We start from the raw sequence: 18,703 nt of genomic DNA on the forward strand, positions 1-18,703 counted from the left end.
CCGGATACACTCTATAATGAAACTTCTGATGAAACAGGCAGGAAAAACACATCAATGTCTGACACAATTTTAGTTTGCTTAAAGTGTTACACCAGCAGTGATACAAACTACACTTGTACCAGAAGCATAAAAGTCAAATAACCACACAGTCAGGTATGTTTTTACATGTTTATTCACTATCACACTAAGTGCTCCCATTTCAAGATACGCCTCATTGCCTTGTTCTTATACTGTAATGTCATTTGGAGTTAACAAAGTAGAAAGAAGACAGTTTATGATCTACAAGGTGTGTGCACCAAAACTTTGTCTGCTGCCATCCCTGACTCCCCGCCCCACCCTCCCCCAAAAATAAAATAGAAATTAACAAAACACAAGAAATATAAAGAGAATTGAGAGAAAACTGATGTCATGTGCAAGAGCCCCTCCAAAGCCACACCGTGCTGGATGAGGTGGGTTTATGAGGCGCCTCAAACCGGCAAAGGTTCCTATTCTGCTGCCATGAGATACTCTGATTATTATTCCAGTCAGCAGAGGCTGCTGACTCAGCTCTAGCTCTAGCTGTGTCTTTGGGTGCTTCCACGGTTTTCAAATTTGGGGTCAGGTAAAAGGGCAGTGATATGACCTGGGGACGAAATGGATTCTCAATACATGTGTAACTATTTCCAGGATTCTTGGCTGAACTTTTTACTTAATGAGGTGCATCTTTAAAAAAACAAAACAAAAAAAACAGTAATGTGGGACCAGGTCTACGAGACAGGGGCTGGAGGAGGGAAGAGAGCAAGTAGAGCGGAGAGGAGACAGTTGGCTGGACTTAAAGATCCCTCCTTTAGTGCTGAAGGCTAGTAAGAGTGTGAGGATGTCTCAGAGGGACACTAGCTGGGCTATGGAGTGACAAGAGAACACTAAGGCTTAGAATTAAACTCAGCGGGGAGGTTCTGCTACTGAGAACGTCAGGAGGACCAGTATACGTGCTCCCTTCCTCCCACGACACCCCCGTTCCCACAGCCGAGCACCAACTGGATCCCTAACACACATACAGGTCCTTATATCAGCTTACTGGGGCTATGTACACTCAGGCACAGGTTTACACAAACCACAGGCCTAAAAAAAACTGATTGATCCAATAGAGCTGACCTGGATCAATCCACCCACCCCAAATCCCCTAACTCAACTCCTCACTTGGAACACCCACCCCCTGTCTCCCCCCCTGTAATCCCCACCCTCCTGTGGGTGGGTTCAGTGTGGAGCTCAGCGGATGGTGTATCTGACATAGGGCACTTCCACGTCTTCATCTGACAAGTCATTACAGCATAGCTCAAACACCAGCGCTTTCACATGCTTGCCCAGCTTCTTTTTGGACACCTTCGTCACAATCTCCGTCATCCTGCACGACAGAGGAATACAGTTCAGAAAATGAATAAAACACAAATTGTATGTGCTGAAGAAGGAGGCAGGTGCATGTAAATAGTATACTCACGGCAGGTCCAGTCTCTCTTTGAGTTTGGCAGCAGGCATGAAGAAGGAATAGAGCATGGACACTCCCTGAGAAAGCATGGTGATCTCCAACTTATGCTCGTTCTGACAAAGAGCAAAAGAAAAAACAGGCTTTGGTTAACTGTACGCCAGAAACTGCATGGAGGCTCAAAGCTGAGGGAGGAGGTGATGAGAACATACTTTAAAGTGGTCCAGGAACTGTCGGAGTGTCATCTCTTCCCCATTGGGCTGCAACCCTGTGACCTCGAAGCGATCCCACAACGACCAATCAATTTCATAGTACTGCAAAAACAATAAAGAATAAGGACTGATGTCAATGCTGTCAGTCACAGAAAGAGGTTAAACAGCACCCAGTTAATGCCATTCTTTGCTAAAATAAATGCATCCAGAGCAGGAAGTCGTTATCAAAAGAGACCAGGTTTGATTTTTCTCCTCAGCACACACTGATAACATCAGCGTGAGAAGGTGAGTTGAACTCACTTGCACCCAGGCAGACATACATCATGCCTGGTGCATCAGTATTAGCATGGCTGGATCATCATCGGAGCTCTAAACCTCTAGCGACTACATATGGGGAGCATCTTAGAGGTGACACAGAACTGCTAAATAATTTCCAATGAAACATCTAAGCCGCTCACAACAAGCCATGACACATGTGCAGCTGCCCACCTTATGTCTGGGAGCAGCGATGGGCTCCGAGAAGGCAAAGAAAGGCAGGGCCAAGTTCATGAAGCCGTTCTTGAATGACTCCAGCTTCTTGTGTCCTTGGACGATTTTGATGAGCTCCAGGCACACCAGGCCCACCACTGCGGCCGTGGTTGTGGCGATGGCAGGAATGATCTTGCCAGCTATGAGCTTGCTCTGGATTGAATGGAGAGGAGTGCCAGCATAATGAAGAAAGAAAGAAAGAAAAAAAGTTAATTTCAAGGGGTTAAACCTGCAGCAGGAGAACACAACATCTCTAAATGTTAAAATATACTTTTGAGTTTGGCTTGAAAAATTTCTTAAGATATATCTCTGAATTCCTGGGATAGATCTAGAGCATGTGCCACGAAAGATCAAGAGTCGGTTAGTCATTAATTCATCTTAAGCCAGTGCCAAGTCTAAAACCATGTGGACCCACCTTGTGTCTGTCTGTGGGGGGAATGTCATAGTTCTCTGCTCTCAGGTTGGATGCTGCTACAATGAAGTCCATGTGGAAGTTGGTGTCATCATCCTGTTAAGAAAAGACCCACCACCGTCACACAAACAGGCACAGCTGAGGCGATCACACACGATTTTAGATGTACAAGGAAAAACTGTGTACCTTCTCAAAGTCAATGGGGTTGAGTTTGAACTGGGAAGACTCAGGGGAGGGTAGCTGGACCTTCAGCTCCTCCAGTCTGGAGTCATCTGTATACAAAGAGAGCAGTTGTATGTGTGTCTCACAGCATCCATAATAACCCCTGACTTCAGTGTATGAGCTATTTGCAAAACATTTTTCAAATCACAATTTCTTTTGCTGAATATCTCAAAGAAATCTACTTTCAACTCTGAATACTTTGTTGTACACATTTGGTCATCTTACCAACAGAGGCATTGCTATTCTGCAGGTCCTGATCAGACACGTGGATTTTAACCCCTGAACGAGGGGTGAAGGGTGGCACCTTGACATCCTGCAAGATCTTAATCACGCCTGCACGATCACTGCTGCCTTGCAGGCCGTACGTCTGGGCGTACAGGTTGGCTCCTGCCAGTACATAGTCCATGTGCAGCTCCTAGAAAAGACGGCACTTCTGTCAGTATCCTCAGACTGGATAGAGGAGTTCAGAGCAGACAGTGGTCAAGCAGGCGCACGTACGAAACCTAATGCACCCATACTTACATTGCTAGTGCTGAATTCTAGGGGGTGAGGACATCTTTTTGGGCCAGACCAGAAGGGGGCACCAGAGCTGGTGAGCTGAGAGACACAAATAATAAATACTTTAGGACCACTAAAATGCAAAACCAGAAAATGTAGATTATATAATGAAGGTCCCGAAAGAAGTCTCATCACTTTAAGATATTTTTGGGTACTGTATGCCTGCATGAGAAAATAACAGAAAAGATGGGGTGAAGAGAGATGGGAATGATGTGCAGCAAATATTTCGAGCCGGATGTGAACTGTGGTGTGGTGGTTAACAGCCAGTGTCATAAAACCTAACCTATTTATGCATCTGCAGCATCTAAATGACAAAAATGAGGTCTGAGTCAATCAACTAATTTGAAAGATGTAAGCAAAGGCAGGATCACCCATGACAGATCACTGGTCTACTGCAGGCCTAAAGCCCTATTCATACCATTGTGTTCAAGGTTTCCCATACATTCATTTATTTATTTGTTCCTGGCCACCACAATGTCAACATTGTCAGCAACATATTGATTTCTCACACACACTTAACTTGGGCAGGCTGCACAGGTAAGTTTTCACTTTTATCCATATAAGAGAAACAATGCCATCCATGATTGATTAACTAGTGACCCATCTCCCCTTGCTCTACTGACAAACACTCATGCCATGCAGAGAAACACCCCTGTAAATACAGGTTTAATGCAAGCCTGTTTATGCCTTTGTTTTGTCAAAGCTTGTAAGTGGTGCAGATGTCAGTCAGGAAACGCTGGTTTTAACAAGCTAACAAGGCTAACAGCAATAAGACTTTTCCACATGCAGCTCAGCCACTGTTTAAATAGAATCACTGGTTAAAAAAAAAAAAAAAAAAAAAAAATCCAAAACGTAAGTTGTGCTTTTTGGGCAACTTCAGAAAACACTGCTGATGATTTAAATCAACAGAGCAGAGAGAGAAAAAGAATGCCAGTATGCATGCAGCAGAAGGCCACAGGTAAAGGCATGTGCGTAGAGAAGAGAAAACTGAAGGAAAAAGCAGTTACACTGTCATTCTGTGGGACAAGCCAGTGTTGCATCATTTCACAATAGCCATAATTCCAAAAGTGCAATCATACCACTGTAGAATGTGTGTGTGTGTGTGTGTGTGTGTGTGTGTGTGTGTGTGTGTGTGTGTGTGTGTGTGTAATATGTTCTTTGAGGAATGCTTGCAATCCTCTCCATTGAATATTTAGTTATTTGGATTAATTGAAAAATAAAAAGAGAGCAAGGCAATGTTTTGAGTCCACATAAAAAATCTGTAATATTCATCATGCAGTGAGCTCAATATGTACCTGATCTGGGGGGAAGTTGTGCAGTAGCTGGCGGATGTTGTTGCTGTACTGGCACTGCCAGTGGTTGCGTGCCCAGGCTACACAGTCAGCCCAGCTGTGAGGGCAGTCTGTGACAAGACTCTTGTAAACAGCCTCCAGTACCTCCACAGGCTGAGCTCCGGGAAGTTTTAAAGTACGCTCCATGAACTTTGGATCTCTGCAAGGAAAATGATCATAAACTGGTTACAAATGTGTGAAGAGCTGTCTCTTTTCATTCATCTTCATCATTTCAAACGTGAGATTTTGTTTCTTTAATGTTTAAATATAGTACCACCATGCAGAGAGAAGGAATTTTGCCAATCTGAACAACTTGCATGATGCAAAGAGAAGGTCGTGTATATATAGTCTACCACAGTGATGCCACATGGTCACTTTGGAAAGACAGGGAAGGAAACTCACGTCAGGTACTGCATGGCATTCTCGGGTGGCTGTTTGAATAGTCCCTCAAATTCATCACGGGCCCACTGAACAGAGGACAGTAATATGAACACGTCAATTAAACACTCAATTCACTAAATTAGAAACACACTGTGTGTGTAAAACTTTATTGGAGTGGTGTCACCATCTAAAGTTGGACAGTAAAATGAATCACTAATTTTTCCATTCAATCATATTGTGACACAACTCATGACATAGTGTTTTCACATTAGAATCATTACATACATTTTACCAAAAGCTGTTATGACATATCAATAATTCTACAATTACATAATTTGTACTCTTATAAAAAAAACACAACAAACAGGTAACTAAAGGCTAAATGAGCTATCATTATCATGTTCAGTTGCTAATAAATAGGCAATGTCTCATTAAAAAAAAAAAAAAGAAAAAAGAAAATCACAGGTAAGGGTAGGTCGGACCCTGCTGGCTGAAACGAGGGCCAACAAAGTCAAACCCCTGGAGGCTACTGACCTGCAGCGTGTGTTCAATGGCATTTGGGAAGTTCTTGAGGGTACAGATGGGGATGGACTTCTCAGGTGGGTCTTGGCTAGAGCTGTATGACTCTGTGAGGAAGGGAATCACAACCTGGACATTGCCTTTGGTACCCAGAGTACCGGACTCCAGTAAGGGTTTACGGTAGTACACACACCTCCGATCCATGTACATACCTGGATAATGGTCAAGCACAGGGCAGAGGAAAGAGCTATGAAGAGAGTGATACATTTGATTTTCTCACAAACATTTTGCTGTTTAAACAAAAAAATAAGTGAAATTTCTGTTGCTTACGTGCATCAACATTGTCAAGTGCATTAGCCACTCCGTCAAGGCTTTCAAAGAAGTCATCGTCATAGATCCGCTCTGTGTCAGGGCCCACCCTGTTCTGGTGACCCGTGATCCTGAAGGAGGGGTTCATCTGCTTCACTGCAGCAGCAGCTGTGTCACTCTTCATTTTCTGTTAACACACACAAATAGTATCAATAGTGACCTTTTCACTTTCTGAACCATTTTTAACATCAGCATTGGAAAACACCAAAAAGACACATGAAGTTTTAGATACATAGGAAACTGGTACAGTTGTTATACAGTTAATATTGAAGGCATTTAATTTCATTTATATTAAGTGTCAAATCACAACAAAAGTTATCTCCTGACACTTTTCTTATAGAGCAGGTCTAGCCCAAATATTCCAACAATTATTTCAGCATTTAACATTCTGCATGTTAGACAGCTGATGCAAACAATTTCATCTAACAACAACAGTGTTTTAACACCAGTCTGTACTTTGAAATGCCACTGCATTTCATTTCTCACTGCATGAAAAAAACATTACTCAAATACATCAACAATGAGCCATTATGACCCCAGGCATTCACTTTCCTCCATCTAATGCAGTACCATGACATCATCTATCAGCAGCAGTTAGATTAAGTGCACTCAGAAGCAGTTACAATGAACAGGAAATCCATGTGCGGCAATGCTCGGAAATATCAAATTCGATCAATACACGGCCAACTTCATATCTACCAACAGACAATGCTGAGCAGCAATGATACTGACCGTAACGTCAGAGGGTCTGAAGAGGAACTGTCTGTTGAGGTTAGACTTCTCTATGGTGTCCATGTCTGTCACAATGACCTCACCGTCCCCGCCTGCCAGTCCAATCATGGCAAAGTTCTTCAAAAGCTCACAGCCAATGGCACCTGCTCCAACCTGGAGGGATAAAGCGTCTCTCAGTGAGTAAAGCAGTTCGGTTGTGCTGTGAACATTGTCCATTTAAAGCGGTAAGTAGAGAAATACAATTACTGTGACATGCTACATGAGCATGCTAGCAGTACACCAGCTCAGAAACATTTTGATGTGGCACTGCCAGAGAAATGTGTCTGTTAAAGGACACAGTGCGTTATTCTGTCTCTCAATACTTGACTTCAGCTGAAAATGCATCGGTCTCTACTGAAGACACAGATCTTTTAAAATAGTTCACCAATAGTACAGTAGTTTCATTTTGTAAAATATAAACCATTTCCTAAAAACTTTCCTAAAATCCACTGTAGTTTTTGTCTTTGGCAACACAGACAATGCTTATTAGGATCAATTCACTGCTGGTTTTGTCTTTTCAAGAAATTAGCTGGCAATGAGAAAAATACAGAATTTGGCCAGACTTATCCTTTCAATCTCCCTTAGCAACAGGATGCCCGAGGTGGTGTTGGAAAGTTTTCCATTGGCAGACTCACCAGGAAGTAACGCTGTTTTCCAAGCATATCCTGCAACTTGGTGCCAAACACTGCAATCTGCCCATCGTATCGGCAGTTCCTCTGGGAGAAAAAGAGACAGAAAAACATGTTTAACACCATCGTTTGTTATCATGTGCGTCCGTCTACATTATTAGCGTGTGAGATTTGTTCTGAACACCTACAGGGGTGCACTCTTCCTCTGTGGGCAGGCCTCCGTCCTCTTCAGCCAGGCACTCCAGGGCATCAAAGTATAGCCACTGTATTATGGGCATGAATTTCCCTGTGCATGCCTTAAAGAACAAAGACCATGTAAAAAAAAATGTTTCCAAACATGTCTATACACCTAACAGTAACTTTACTCCACAAAAACAATGAAACTCACTACCTTCCCTTATACAGCAGTGTGCCAAAGGGTGAATAAACAATGATTAAATAAACAAATCTGAGTAAGTCCACTTCAGTTTATACAGAGTATGCCACTGACCTTCATCACTTCCTGTGCAGCCAGACCCCCAATGAAGGCATTGACAGGGGCCAGGTCACCAGCAGCAACATATGACAACTTTTTGAGGAGAGCCTCATCCAACTGCTCCACTTTGGCTGAGCCCGTCTGGGACGAGTTCACCTCTTTGGCCAATGTCAGTAGCTCATCACCATCAGCCTAAAAAGCATACAGCTCAGCATGTAACAACAAGTTACAAAATGACAGAAAACTCTCTAACAATTACTATTTTAGTGTGAAGATTGCCATACAGTGTTACTTATTAATGGTTAATTGTACACTGATTTTAATTTTTGCATGTTAATGATAGAAGTTAAATTAAGTTCATTTAGAAGACCCACACCGAAACAAAGTTATTAACTCCAAGTTTCTGAATAATACAACTAGTAAGTCTTAAGAATAGTCAAATGAGACTCATTATATTATCATAGAGCAAATGGTTGCATTTACCCATTATAATTATATTAATCACAGTAACTGTGTATTTGTATTTGCAACTGTGCTATTAACACCAATATGAGTGACACTTACCTGGTTCCAAGGGGTAGGAAGGTGGTTGTGTTTCTTCTGGAAGGCGTGGATAGCCTGGAAGCCCACATGCAGCTGTCCTGGACGATCGAACTTGGCAAAGTCTGTCATCATGAACTCTGGCTCAGCCATGGAGGAAGAGATGGATTTCTGCACAGGAAAGACATAAAAGATAATGAGTGAGGGAAAAGGTAGTAAGTTTAGAAAAGTGGCACTACATTACCATGACCTTCACTTGGTGTGGAAAATGGAAGCCACTTACAAAAGCAACCTTCTTGGGCATCTTGACCTGGGAGACGATTCCTCCTCTTACATAATCTGTAAAGCCAGCTGTGTCACAGATGCTGAAGGTGTAGGGACCTGGACAGAGATAATGTCTTGTCAAAGGCAAGGCAGTCATAACAAACTAAAACTTGTCTTTGCCTGAACAGAAACGAGTCTTACCCAGAACTTTAATTTCCACTGGCTGACAGCCATTTAGCTCTGTCATACCCTGAACCTCTGTGAAGGTCACATAGTCTCCACTCTCAAAGCCATGACGAGCCTCATCCAGACAGGTCACAACCCCTGGATTGTCCTGGAGAAACCAAGAGTGAACGCTTTGTGTCAAAACAAAAGCTCGTCTTGTAGCTTGTCCTTATTCCTACAAACAGCAAGTGCTTTGAAAAACACTCTTGAGTCTGATGAAAGGACTAACCTTGGTGATCATGGAAATCATGGCACTCAGCGGCTGCTCTCCATTGGTGTCATACACAATCATCTCCTCACCAAAGTCACAGAAAAGCTGGCTACAAAACACAACGTATGAACATAAATATTAGACACTGACAGACAGGTGGGGTATAGACCTCATGCGGATCATAAATGAACAGGTGGGACAGCCTCTTACCCAAACAGACCGCGTGTGTCTGCGATGATCAGCTTGATTCCTTTGCTGTGGCAGAACTCTCCCATATGCTGCTGCTCTTCCAGAGTGGAATTAGTCAGTACTACCACCTAGGTTTCAAAAAAAGACAAAAATAAGCACCAATGATTCTTTCCTTTCTGAGTGTTGGATGAATTGCCCACTAGCTTCTACCTGAATCTTACCTGGAACTTGGTCAGGTAGTCTTCAGTGAGGGCTCCGGTGTAGGCGGTCACAGGGACGTAGTTGTTGAGTTCAGCCAAGCGGGGCTGACTCACCTCTGCTCTGTTCTTTCCCAGGTCTTCCTCCCTAAGGTAAAACTGACCACACACACAAGTATAAACAATGTCAGGGAAGAATTGATAGTAAGCCAATTAAGTAACCACTGCCAATACCAGTGGATGAAGAGTTAAATATGGAAAGCAAGGAAAATAGACACCATGCCCACACTACGACACAAATCTGAAAAATTATGTTTACAATTGTTCACAACTCCTGTTCAAACAAAGGTTGTCAAGTCATTTTGTCATCTACAATGAAATGTCAAAACACAAAACAGCTAACTATCTGCCATCTCCTCTTTCAGTGGCTGACAGATGAAGCGATCATTTGGTAAAGTCAGACGATTTAGTCACTCCATTTGGCAACAGCAGTTTAAACCTATGTTCTTACACCTTAATCTACATTATGATTTATTCAGTGTTTCAATACAGCCAATTGTACAATTACAATTAAGTTACTAACTGGCTGGACTGACATTCAAATTAAAAAAAACAAACATCTGTTCTCATATGTAAACAACACTAGATTGGCGTTGAAGATAGGCCAAACAAGGGAGGAGGAGATTGGTTTTCAAAATTTAGCCTACTGTGGACATGGCCTGAGATTCAGTGGTTGATTAATGGCCACCGCCTCTAAAAGATGGATGACAGAAATATAAATAGACTATTCAATTCAGCTTCAATTAGAAAGGACATAGGCAAATGCCAGGGGCTGAAATAGAAATGTTTCACCACACAAGGTTAAACTCAGACTGGCTGATCCCAGGCACAGCTTACATATGGCTCTAAACACAATCACAGATTTCTGTGAGGTCCCCTCTGATCCACCTGAGCAGTTTATTCACACATTTATTTGCTAGTTTCCTTTAATAGACATATGAGAAGTCAGGGTCTCAGGCTGATAGACATAAACACTCTCTCCACTTCAATGATGGTCTAAAACAGGCTTTAGCTCTACTATGATTATGACCCAGGGAGAGGCCAACCACTGATAAATCTGGGTCAGCCCATGGTTAGCAAGGGTGGGGGTGGCTGCAGTACTCTTTTTGGAGGGCAACAATACAACACGAGTGAGTCATAACAGATAGTGCCACACTGCACTTTGGAATCAGGCTTAAAGACTATGCAACACCAGATAATCATCCAATAACGTACAGTGCCTGACTGAACCCATGTCTCCATGACTGGGTGGAGGGAAAAAATAAAAATGAATAATAACAATAATAATAATATAGAAAAATAAAACAAATCATGTACTAGTGTGAAATGATAATATCTGTGCATGCTTCCACACACCTGAGAGGAGAGGTCTCTCCATTCTGCAACTCCTTGGTCATGCACAGTGACACTTCTAACTCCTCCCAGGATGACGTTCTTGGCAATCTCCACTCCAAGGCCTCTCATACCAGAGATGAGGACATTGGAGTTTTGCATGCGCTTCATAGCATCATGACCCAATACGTAACTACAGAAAGCGGAAAAAGTACGATCAGCACAACTATGCACTGTTTAACAACCAACCCAACAATAAATACTGAAAGTTTGTCAGTTTTCCTTTATTAGGATGAACATCTGACAGAGATGAGGCTTACAGCTGTCTGGAGTACAGGCCTTCATCGATCTCAGCATCATTGCCATTCTTAGCCATGCCCTGGGGAGACACAACAGGGGGTTGCTATAAGTCAATTTAACGAGTTTATCAAAAGGTTTTAAGTGTATTTGTTAGTGCTTACGTTGGCAGGTGTGTGGGACAGATCAGTTCTGACAGAGTTAGAGGAGGAGCAGTGGGATCCCGTCTTCGTCTCTGTTCCTGACAAGCGACGCTTCTTGGACAGCGGCGAGCTGGACATCTGCACATCAGACAACAAGCAAAGTAAACATTAAATTATTAAAAAAAACAAAACAAAAAAAACAAATCATATAGATAGACAAGAAATATTCATCAATTTAATAGAAAAAAAAATGACAGAAGCAACACAGTGACCACATGCTTGTATTTCATGGCAACAATGGCTTCAAATTCAGATTTAACTAAGTTAAAAAAAATATATTAAAAAAATAATACTATGAGTATCCAAGCTAAATGCTACCGAATCCCCTTCATGTTGAAGAGAGGATTTCTAGTCTCGGGAGCAGCTGGGCTGGCTGCAGGCCAAACACAAATCTGCTAGAAAACTAACTGCCTGGGAAGAGACATGAATAGCAGCATTATCAGTTCTTTTCATACTCAGAGACAGCGCTGGCTCGTTTATGTACTTCCATTGTGTATTGTACCGGTATTTAAGGACCGCCAACATCGTTTCAACAAAAAGAGCTGAATCATTAAAACTTCACTGCGGTAAAGAGAGCAACACCTCACGGCAGCTTGCAGGTGTGGACACAGAACATACAATGCCGCTGGAACTACCCTTGGTGTGACGATAAAAAGGGCGGTTTTTAGAATCACAAAAAATATATTTAACAAACACACTGTGATTAACGGAGTAATCCGACCAAACCCAGTCACTTCGGGAAGTGAAACAGGCCGCAGGATCTGGAACACATTCCCACCCCACGGCAAACAAGATCGGCCACAATTTCCGCATCCAATGCAGCTAACTTACCTGCGCCCTTAAAACCAAACGTGACCGTTATAAACCCTCCTTTAAATTGAAATGATCAAAGTGCCACAACAGACAAAAATAAATTTTCCATTTCACTGAAACGTTCACTTGAAATGTCGCGGTTTGTCAAAAACGAAACGAAGGCATCCGGCATGATACAGCAAAGCACCGAGCCACCCGGTTAGTACTGTTACTGTAGTTCATTTGCACACCCCGACCCATAGCTGGTAAGAACCCATTTTAAAGCGTTCAACGTTGAAGAAAGGTGGATCAAAAATCATTTAACAAGACCAAGAGGAAACCGATTACGTAGGTTGCGTGCCACTAATCAGTTAAGTGACTTGGCCAGTGGACAGAGTCGGAACATTAATAACTTAGAGGAAGAAAGCACCAGCCTGCCAGTCGATCCATTAGCAGCTCGGCCTAGGCCTGTGTTACCCCCAGTGCGGAACACAACTTTACAAGCTAGCAGCTGTAGCTATGTTGCAACCTGCTCGCAAAAGATAGCAACGGTGATTTTTCTGACAGCTAGCTATTACAGCTCATCTACTGACGCGGTTTAATGTTTCAGCAACAAAAAACACCACACAATTTATACGCTCAACATAAGCATTTTTTTGCGAATGATAGACTAGCCATTGCACTCGTGCTCCATTGATATTTCTTTTCTTACCAATAATCCTTCTCGGTCCCTTCCCAATGCGAACCCGCTCCTCTCCCGCAATGTCTAGATGTCAGTTATATCGATGGTAGTAAATTCGACGATTTGTACACAGAAAAAAAACGCGATGCGGGATTAGGATGGTCTGCACTATATTGTCGAGTCACTACGTCGCTGTGCCGAGAGTCTCTTCTATGTAATTGCGCTGCTGGCTTTGCGACTGCAGACGGGAACAAAACCAAAATGGCAGATGGTGGAGAAAGGGGCGGAGGAGCTGTGACGCATGGGCTAAAATATTCAACAGGAAAGGGTGGCTGTGAGCATGCTGCTCAACCACGCGCTCAGCTCATTGGCTGCGGGGCCGAAGCCAACGCACATTGATCCCGCCCCATGCTACCAGAGGATGCATGCCATGTATATCACTGTACAATGAACTGCAGGACCTCCAGCAATCCATTTAAGAAATGTCTTGCAGTTCTTCAAACGCAGACAGAGCACGTCTAACACACGTGCAAGAAAGTCACATTCCAAGCACTGAATATTTCATAGACTTTTCAAAGTGAAGACTCGTCTAGCGGTGCTGAATAAAATCCATCAATAACAGCATCTTTGTTTCAGTGATAGGTTTGCGAGAAGTCGCCTCGCACACACAGAACTTAGACCAGACACGGTACAATGCATTATCGAAAGAAATTACACATCTCAGACGATAATCCAATTGTGTATATCCTGACTTAAATACCAATCGGTGTCATGTGGTTTGAACATGCACTTTTCCGGAGTGAAGGAAAACGCATCACTAGTCAAGTCTACTGGTACTGCAATGATAATTCAGACAGGTACTACATTAAGTGGGCTACTTGCTAGCTATTGATGCTGAGCGTCTGGGCCCTCAGTCACATTGAGGTTAGGGGTGAGCATTCCTTGCAGAGGAGGAGTATTGGGGGAGGGGGTGCCTGGCAAATGACAAAGGCCCTGGAGAAGAGTGGGCCGCATATTCTCGGGTACACATGTCGAGGGGATCCCCATTCTCATCTCCTTGCTGCGAAATGATAAAAATAGTATTCCACCATTCTATCCGAGGTCAAACGTATGAATATCATTCACGTTAACAGGCTTCCTTCTAACTTGACACGCTAAGAGGAGACACGAGACAATATTAACGTTACTGTGGTAACAGCGCTTGTCGTTCTATCGTAACGGTCACCAAAATACATCTATCGAAATGTAATTTTGCTAGTAGATTCTATCAAACGTTGCATGATGCAAGTTAGCTAGTCTTTGCCTCTCAACATCGCGTCCATCTAATGTTTGTAGCCAACTAGCTAGCTTTCAAGCTACCGTTAACGTTATTTATCACATACCAATAATTAACACAACACTCTTGACCACACAAAATGTGCAAATGCCAGTTTAACGTTAACGGTTAAGCGACAGTGGCTTGTTAGCTACGCTTAGCTAAGGTGGCCAACTGAAATGGTCACGATAGCCGAAGGCAACTAACGTTTCAGACTACCAATAACGCAGATCAAACGACTGCGTAGTTGTTAGCTTGTGTGCGCTAGCTATCTAGCCACCCAACGACTTTTTCCTACTTGTGCCGCTATGTTAGCTAACTAGCTAACGTTAGCCAACTAGCTGGGGCTAACATTACCAAGACGGGAGCTTACACAAGTGTGCAGAACTTACCACATCCGATATTACTCGGCCTGATCTGTAGTATTAAAATCGGCTTGTATATAAGCAAGAAACCTAACAAACAACGTGACAATTCAGAACTGCCGTTGATTGCAAACTGAAAAGTGTGTCAGGGTGGCGGGCTCTGTGTGAGTTTTTCCGCTGGACGGCTGCCTGCCCGGCTGTTCCCGAACCGTTTCCCCTCACTCTATTTCAGTTGAAAGCAAAGCAAAGCAGCAACATGTGCACGTTACAGGCACAACCATCATTTCAGTCCAGAGGGTTCACGTAAAAGTGAATCTGATCGATTTATCGTGCATTCATTTTATTATTCATCCTTACTGTTCAACCACACCATTTACGACGTTAAATGCGTTTGGTTTTACTCTACTACACGGTTTTATAGCATGTTAACTGTTTAAAACCCCAAATACGTTTTACACCCCTGCGCCTTCACAAGGATAGACTGATCCGATGTTCACGCAAGGCCAGATGGTACTTGTAGGCATGACGTGTTAATCTAGAACCTTTGTGAGAAATCATTGGATAAGGATTATTTAAACCCTAGCATTAAATAAATACAGTTGTAATTCAATTTTACAAGGAAGATAAACAGTTTAATGGTTCAAGTATGGTTTAAACAAATGATACAACTCACGATCAAGCTAGATTTTGTACTTTTATTGAAAGACTTGCAAACAGCACAAGTTACATAGGGACAGAGTAGTGGATGTATAGATTTGTTCAGGAAAAAAGCACAGGACCTGGTATTAGATACCAGTAGATCAAAAAGCAGAATGGAATTCATAAAGACTTTTTTACATGATAAAAAGGAGAAAATTTAGACAGCCCTGTCCAATAATGTGTCCACAAAACTGGAGAAAAATGAAAGAAAGAAAAAAAAAGAATTTCTGGGAAAAACTTCTTTAAAAAAAGAAGAGGAAATGTGTGTGTGTGTGTGTGTGTGTGTGTGTGTGTGTGTGTGTGTGTGTGTGTGTGTGTGTGTGTGTGTGTGTGTGTGTGTGTGTGTGTGTGTTCTACCGCAAAGCCTTTATACAGTATCTTGCATCTAAAGATTTTTCCCCAGCTCTCCAACAGGTTTGGAGCATTTAGTGACAGTTCAAGTTTAAATACATTATATGATAAAACAAATCTCAATCTCCAGCAGCCAATGGAAAGGCTCCATCAGTTCCATTTGGCAAACTTCTTTACAACTGTGTGACTGCAAGCTCTCGACTTTGCAGCCTCACTATATAATGAATAGCTACATAAATTAAAAGGAATGAAAAATAATGCAATGGGACGATTAAAAAGTAAATGTCTGTTTGGATATGAGGAAGTACACAGCATGGGAGTACAGCAACCCAGGTCTTTGTGTGTATTTACAGTTTTTAGGGAATAATGCAAATCATAACATTTCCTTGGGTGCTAACTCTCACTAATAGCTGCTAGCTAGCTTGTGTAGATTCATAATTTGCAAACTGTGCTGAGTACTTGATTCCAGTATGGGGAGGTTGTGTGGTGAGCATTCATGCATACAATCTGGACTTGCGATGCAAAAAAATTTTTGAGAGAGAGGTACAGTACACTACTCTCAATAAACTCCAGTCATGAGAGTATCTGAATGCCATAGGGAAATTTCTCTTTTCCAGTATTCTCAATATGAATGCACAGCCACTGAGCAAGTGGATGATACTTCTGGGTGATACAGAGTCTTTAAACCCTTAAGTTTAAACTATAAATCCAATGGTTGGGTGTTGTGTATTGCATCATGCAACCTGCTTCATAGGCCCCTGCCCATCCCAGCTCTGGGGGACTGGCTGGAACGGGCAGGATCCCTCTGTCCATCCCTGTCCTCCTGTTCTCCCGCAGCCTGGGGTGAGGATTGTGTGGGTGGGGAGGGTGGGGGATACGAGGGAGGAGGGATAGTAAGGCGAGGGAGAGATGGTAGCGCAGGCCTGGGAGAGGTTGGAAGAGGTGGAGGAGTGGCCGAGGTCCCAGTTGAGGGGTGTTGAGAGGAGCGTGCGCGGGAGGTGGCAGGTGAGGCGTGTGTGCTCCGGGCACGCGGTGGCTCTGCAGGGCAGTCACTGATTTGCTCTAGCAGCGAGGGCATGTCTCCCTCAATCTTCTCCAGCACGGCAGCCATTTGTTTTTCTATCTGTTCGATCACACTGTCCATTTGCCAGTCGCTCGTAGTGCTGCCTCCGCCTCCTCCATGCTGTAGCCCAGTCCCGTACATCCCCACTGCTCCAGTTGTATATAGAGAGCTGTATGGACTCCCATACGTCCCTGCTATCCCCATCCCTACAGTCCCAATGTCTGGGTTGTATGGTGTGGCATGACGGCCCAAACTAGCAGAACTGCCTACTGCATAACAACCCTGTCCTGTTGCAGGACCTGCCCTTGCTATGCTAAACTCAGCGCTGTGTCTGTCGGTTCTCCTGGCATCTCTATCCCTTCTACCCACAGGGCTAGCATCACCCCTTAACCTAACTCCTAGTCCTACATCCACCCCAGCTCCAGGCCCTATTGCTGGAGTGACTGATGCTGCCACTGACCTCTCAGCCACTGCCTCAGGTACTTGTGTCTGACACCAGCTACCGTCAGTCTCATCCTTCTGCTCCCTCTGCATGGCTGGCCTCTTCTCTGGTGAGGCTGTTGCGCCAGCAGTGCCTGTGGTTGGAGGCCCGTGGAGCGTTGCAGCCATCTTACGTTTGCTGCTGGGATCAGGGGAGGTCGATGTGCATCTCTTGTCAAGGCTATTGCCTGAAAAACCATCTGACAGCTTGGACTGGTCAGCCGTCATCACAGGAGATGGTTTGCATTCTGGAGCAACTTTATTTTGACCCAAATTGGCAGCCATTTTCCTGGTTCCATCACCTGGTGCTTTCTTTGCACCAACCTTATCAGGCTGGTCCTGTGCGACTCTGGGGACTGCATTTGTTTGGCTTTGCAGACAGTGAGACTCTTGAATATCTGATGGGGAAGTTCCTACAGATGGGCCTATGCTCATCTTTACCACATCCTGTTTTTCTCTGACCTTACCCCGTCCCTCATCCTGATCCATACCTGGTGGTGTATTTTCAACAGTGACCTCTAAAGACACACTACTGGACGTCACCCCTCCATCACTCGTCCCTTTGTCTCCCTCATCACTTGTCCCCTGGGACACACCTCCTTCACCATCTCCTGCCTCTTCACTGCCCTGAACCTCGGCTGAACTGTCAATCAGTGCCTCTGAATTCTTCAAGCGTTGCATGAAGGTGGTGACACGGATCGCTTTCTGCAAAACAGACAGAGGCAAAGAAAAAGGAGAGAAGGATAGATTTACAGTATATTGCTTTTTCCATTAACACACCTATTGACTTGTATCCCTAAAAGAAAACAAAATCTGATACTATAGTTGGTTATGGCAAAGCATAAAAAATAAGCTTTGAAGACAAGCACTTGACAAAAAGCCTGTCAAGGCACCGTGATTAGCAATCATCATACTAAGCGCAGAGATGCGATTTATGTGAACAGTGCAGTAAGATTAGTGCCAGTTGTTTACTTCCAGGAGGCTATGACATATTGTACCCTGGTTTAAATCAATCTCAAGACTCACTCTCCACAAACCACTCCTTGACTGCTTGTTGACTGGAAAAGGCAAGAGCCCAGATAAGTGTAAATCTCCTTCTCCTTCATTCTTACACCCATCTGACTCCTTAAGATCTGCAAACACCAAAGCAGTTAGGGAAAATGTGTGAGCTTAGAAGTTGTTTCTAAACCAGGGAATTGATTTTCTGGAAGTGAAAAGCCATTTGGACATAGAAATGTAACTGAATACAATATGGCTCGACTGAGCAGCTTCAGTATACAGTAGCCTCAAGTATGACTTGAATGTAACATTGAAACCAGTATGGGGAGATGAGCCAGGATTCACGTAAGAGGAATGACAGAGGGCCTGACAGTTCAAATCACTGCAGTTCAACAGTCCACAGTGGCCTATATCCCTTGTATCCTTTCCATTTCTCCCTCTCCTTATCTACACAAATATAAAAACTAGACAAGCAATGAGCAAACCCTCTTCCCTGTTGCTGATCATTATCTTGTTTTTACCAATCTGATTTCATAGGCTAGTGCAGATGAGGAGTAAGAAAGGAGCAGA

At 43.4% G+C, this 18,703-nt stretch overlaps 2 protein-coding genes and 1 non-coding gene across 4 annotated transcripts in view; all 3 read right to left on the reverse strand.

The window, feature by feature from the left end:
* Positions 1-156: 156 nt before the first annotated feature.
* On the reverse strand, positions 157-14,766 carry uba1 (ubiquitin-like modifier activating enzyme 1). 2 transcript variants are annotated; one of them, XM_070968109.1, is made up of 26 exons: positions 14,569-14,766; positions 11,349-11,465; positions 11,208-11,266; positions 10,912-11,080; positions 9,520-9,654; positions 9,320-9,426; positions 9,128-9,218; positions 8,875-9,007; positions 8,693-8,790; positions 8,434-8,580; positions 7,885-8,061; positions 7,583-7,690; positions 7,401-7,481; positions 6,727-6,879; positions 5,956-6,121; positions 5,641-5,837; positions 5,128-5,192; positions 4,690-4,885; positions 3,359-3,433; positions 3,062-3,251; positions 2,801-2,886; positions 2,618-2,710; positions 2,164-2,355; positions 1,675-1,776; positions 1,478-1,578; positions 157-1,384 (listed from the first exon to the last, which is right to left on the reverse strand). In XM_070968109.1, exons 2-26 carry the CDS (start codon positions 11,463-11,465, stop codon positions 1,249-1,251), a joined length of 3,174 nt encoding a protein of 1,057 aa, XP_070824210.1. In that variant the 5' UTR covers positions 14,569-14,766; the 3' UTR covers positions 157-1,248. The 2 variants fall into 2 exon arrangements, with proteins under 2 accessions (XP_070824210.1, XP_070824209.1); XM_070968108.1 differs by lacking the exon at positions 14,569-14,766 and adding an exon at positions 12,892-13,113.
* LOC139335799 (small nucleolar RNA U6-53/MBII-28) lies at positions 1,923-2,041 on the reverse strand. The gene has a single exon (XR_011602444.1). It is a non-coding gene; the product is annotated as a small nucleolar RNA U6-53/MBII-28 (small nucleolar RNA).
* A 456-nt stretch (positions 14,767-15,222) lies between the features above and the next one.
* camkvl (CaM kinase-like vesicle-associated, like) overlaps positions 15,223-18,703 on the reverse strand; it is a 38,521-nt gene continuing 35,040 nt past the window's right edge. The window contains exon 11 of the mRNA XM_070969027.1: positions 15,223-17,839. Within this exon, the coding sequence (XP_070825128.1) occupies positions 16,340-17,839 (1,500 nt within the window). The 3' untranslated portion in view covers positions 15,223-16,339. The remainder of the gene's footprint in view (positions 17,840-18,703) is intronic.

Source organism: Chaetodon trifascialis, chromosome 8 (genome assembly GCF_039877785.1).
Source record: "Chaetodon trifascialis isolate fChaTrf1 chromosome 8, fChaTrf1.hap1, whole genome shotgun sequence".
Lineage (NCBI taxonomy): Eukaryota > Metazoa > Chordata > Actinopteri > Chaetodontiformes > Chaetodontidae > Chaetodon > Chaetodon trifascialis.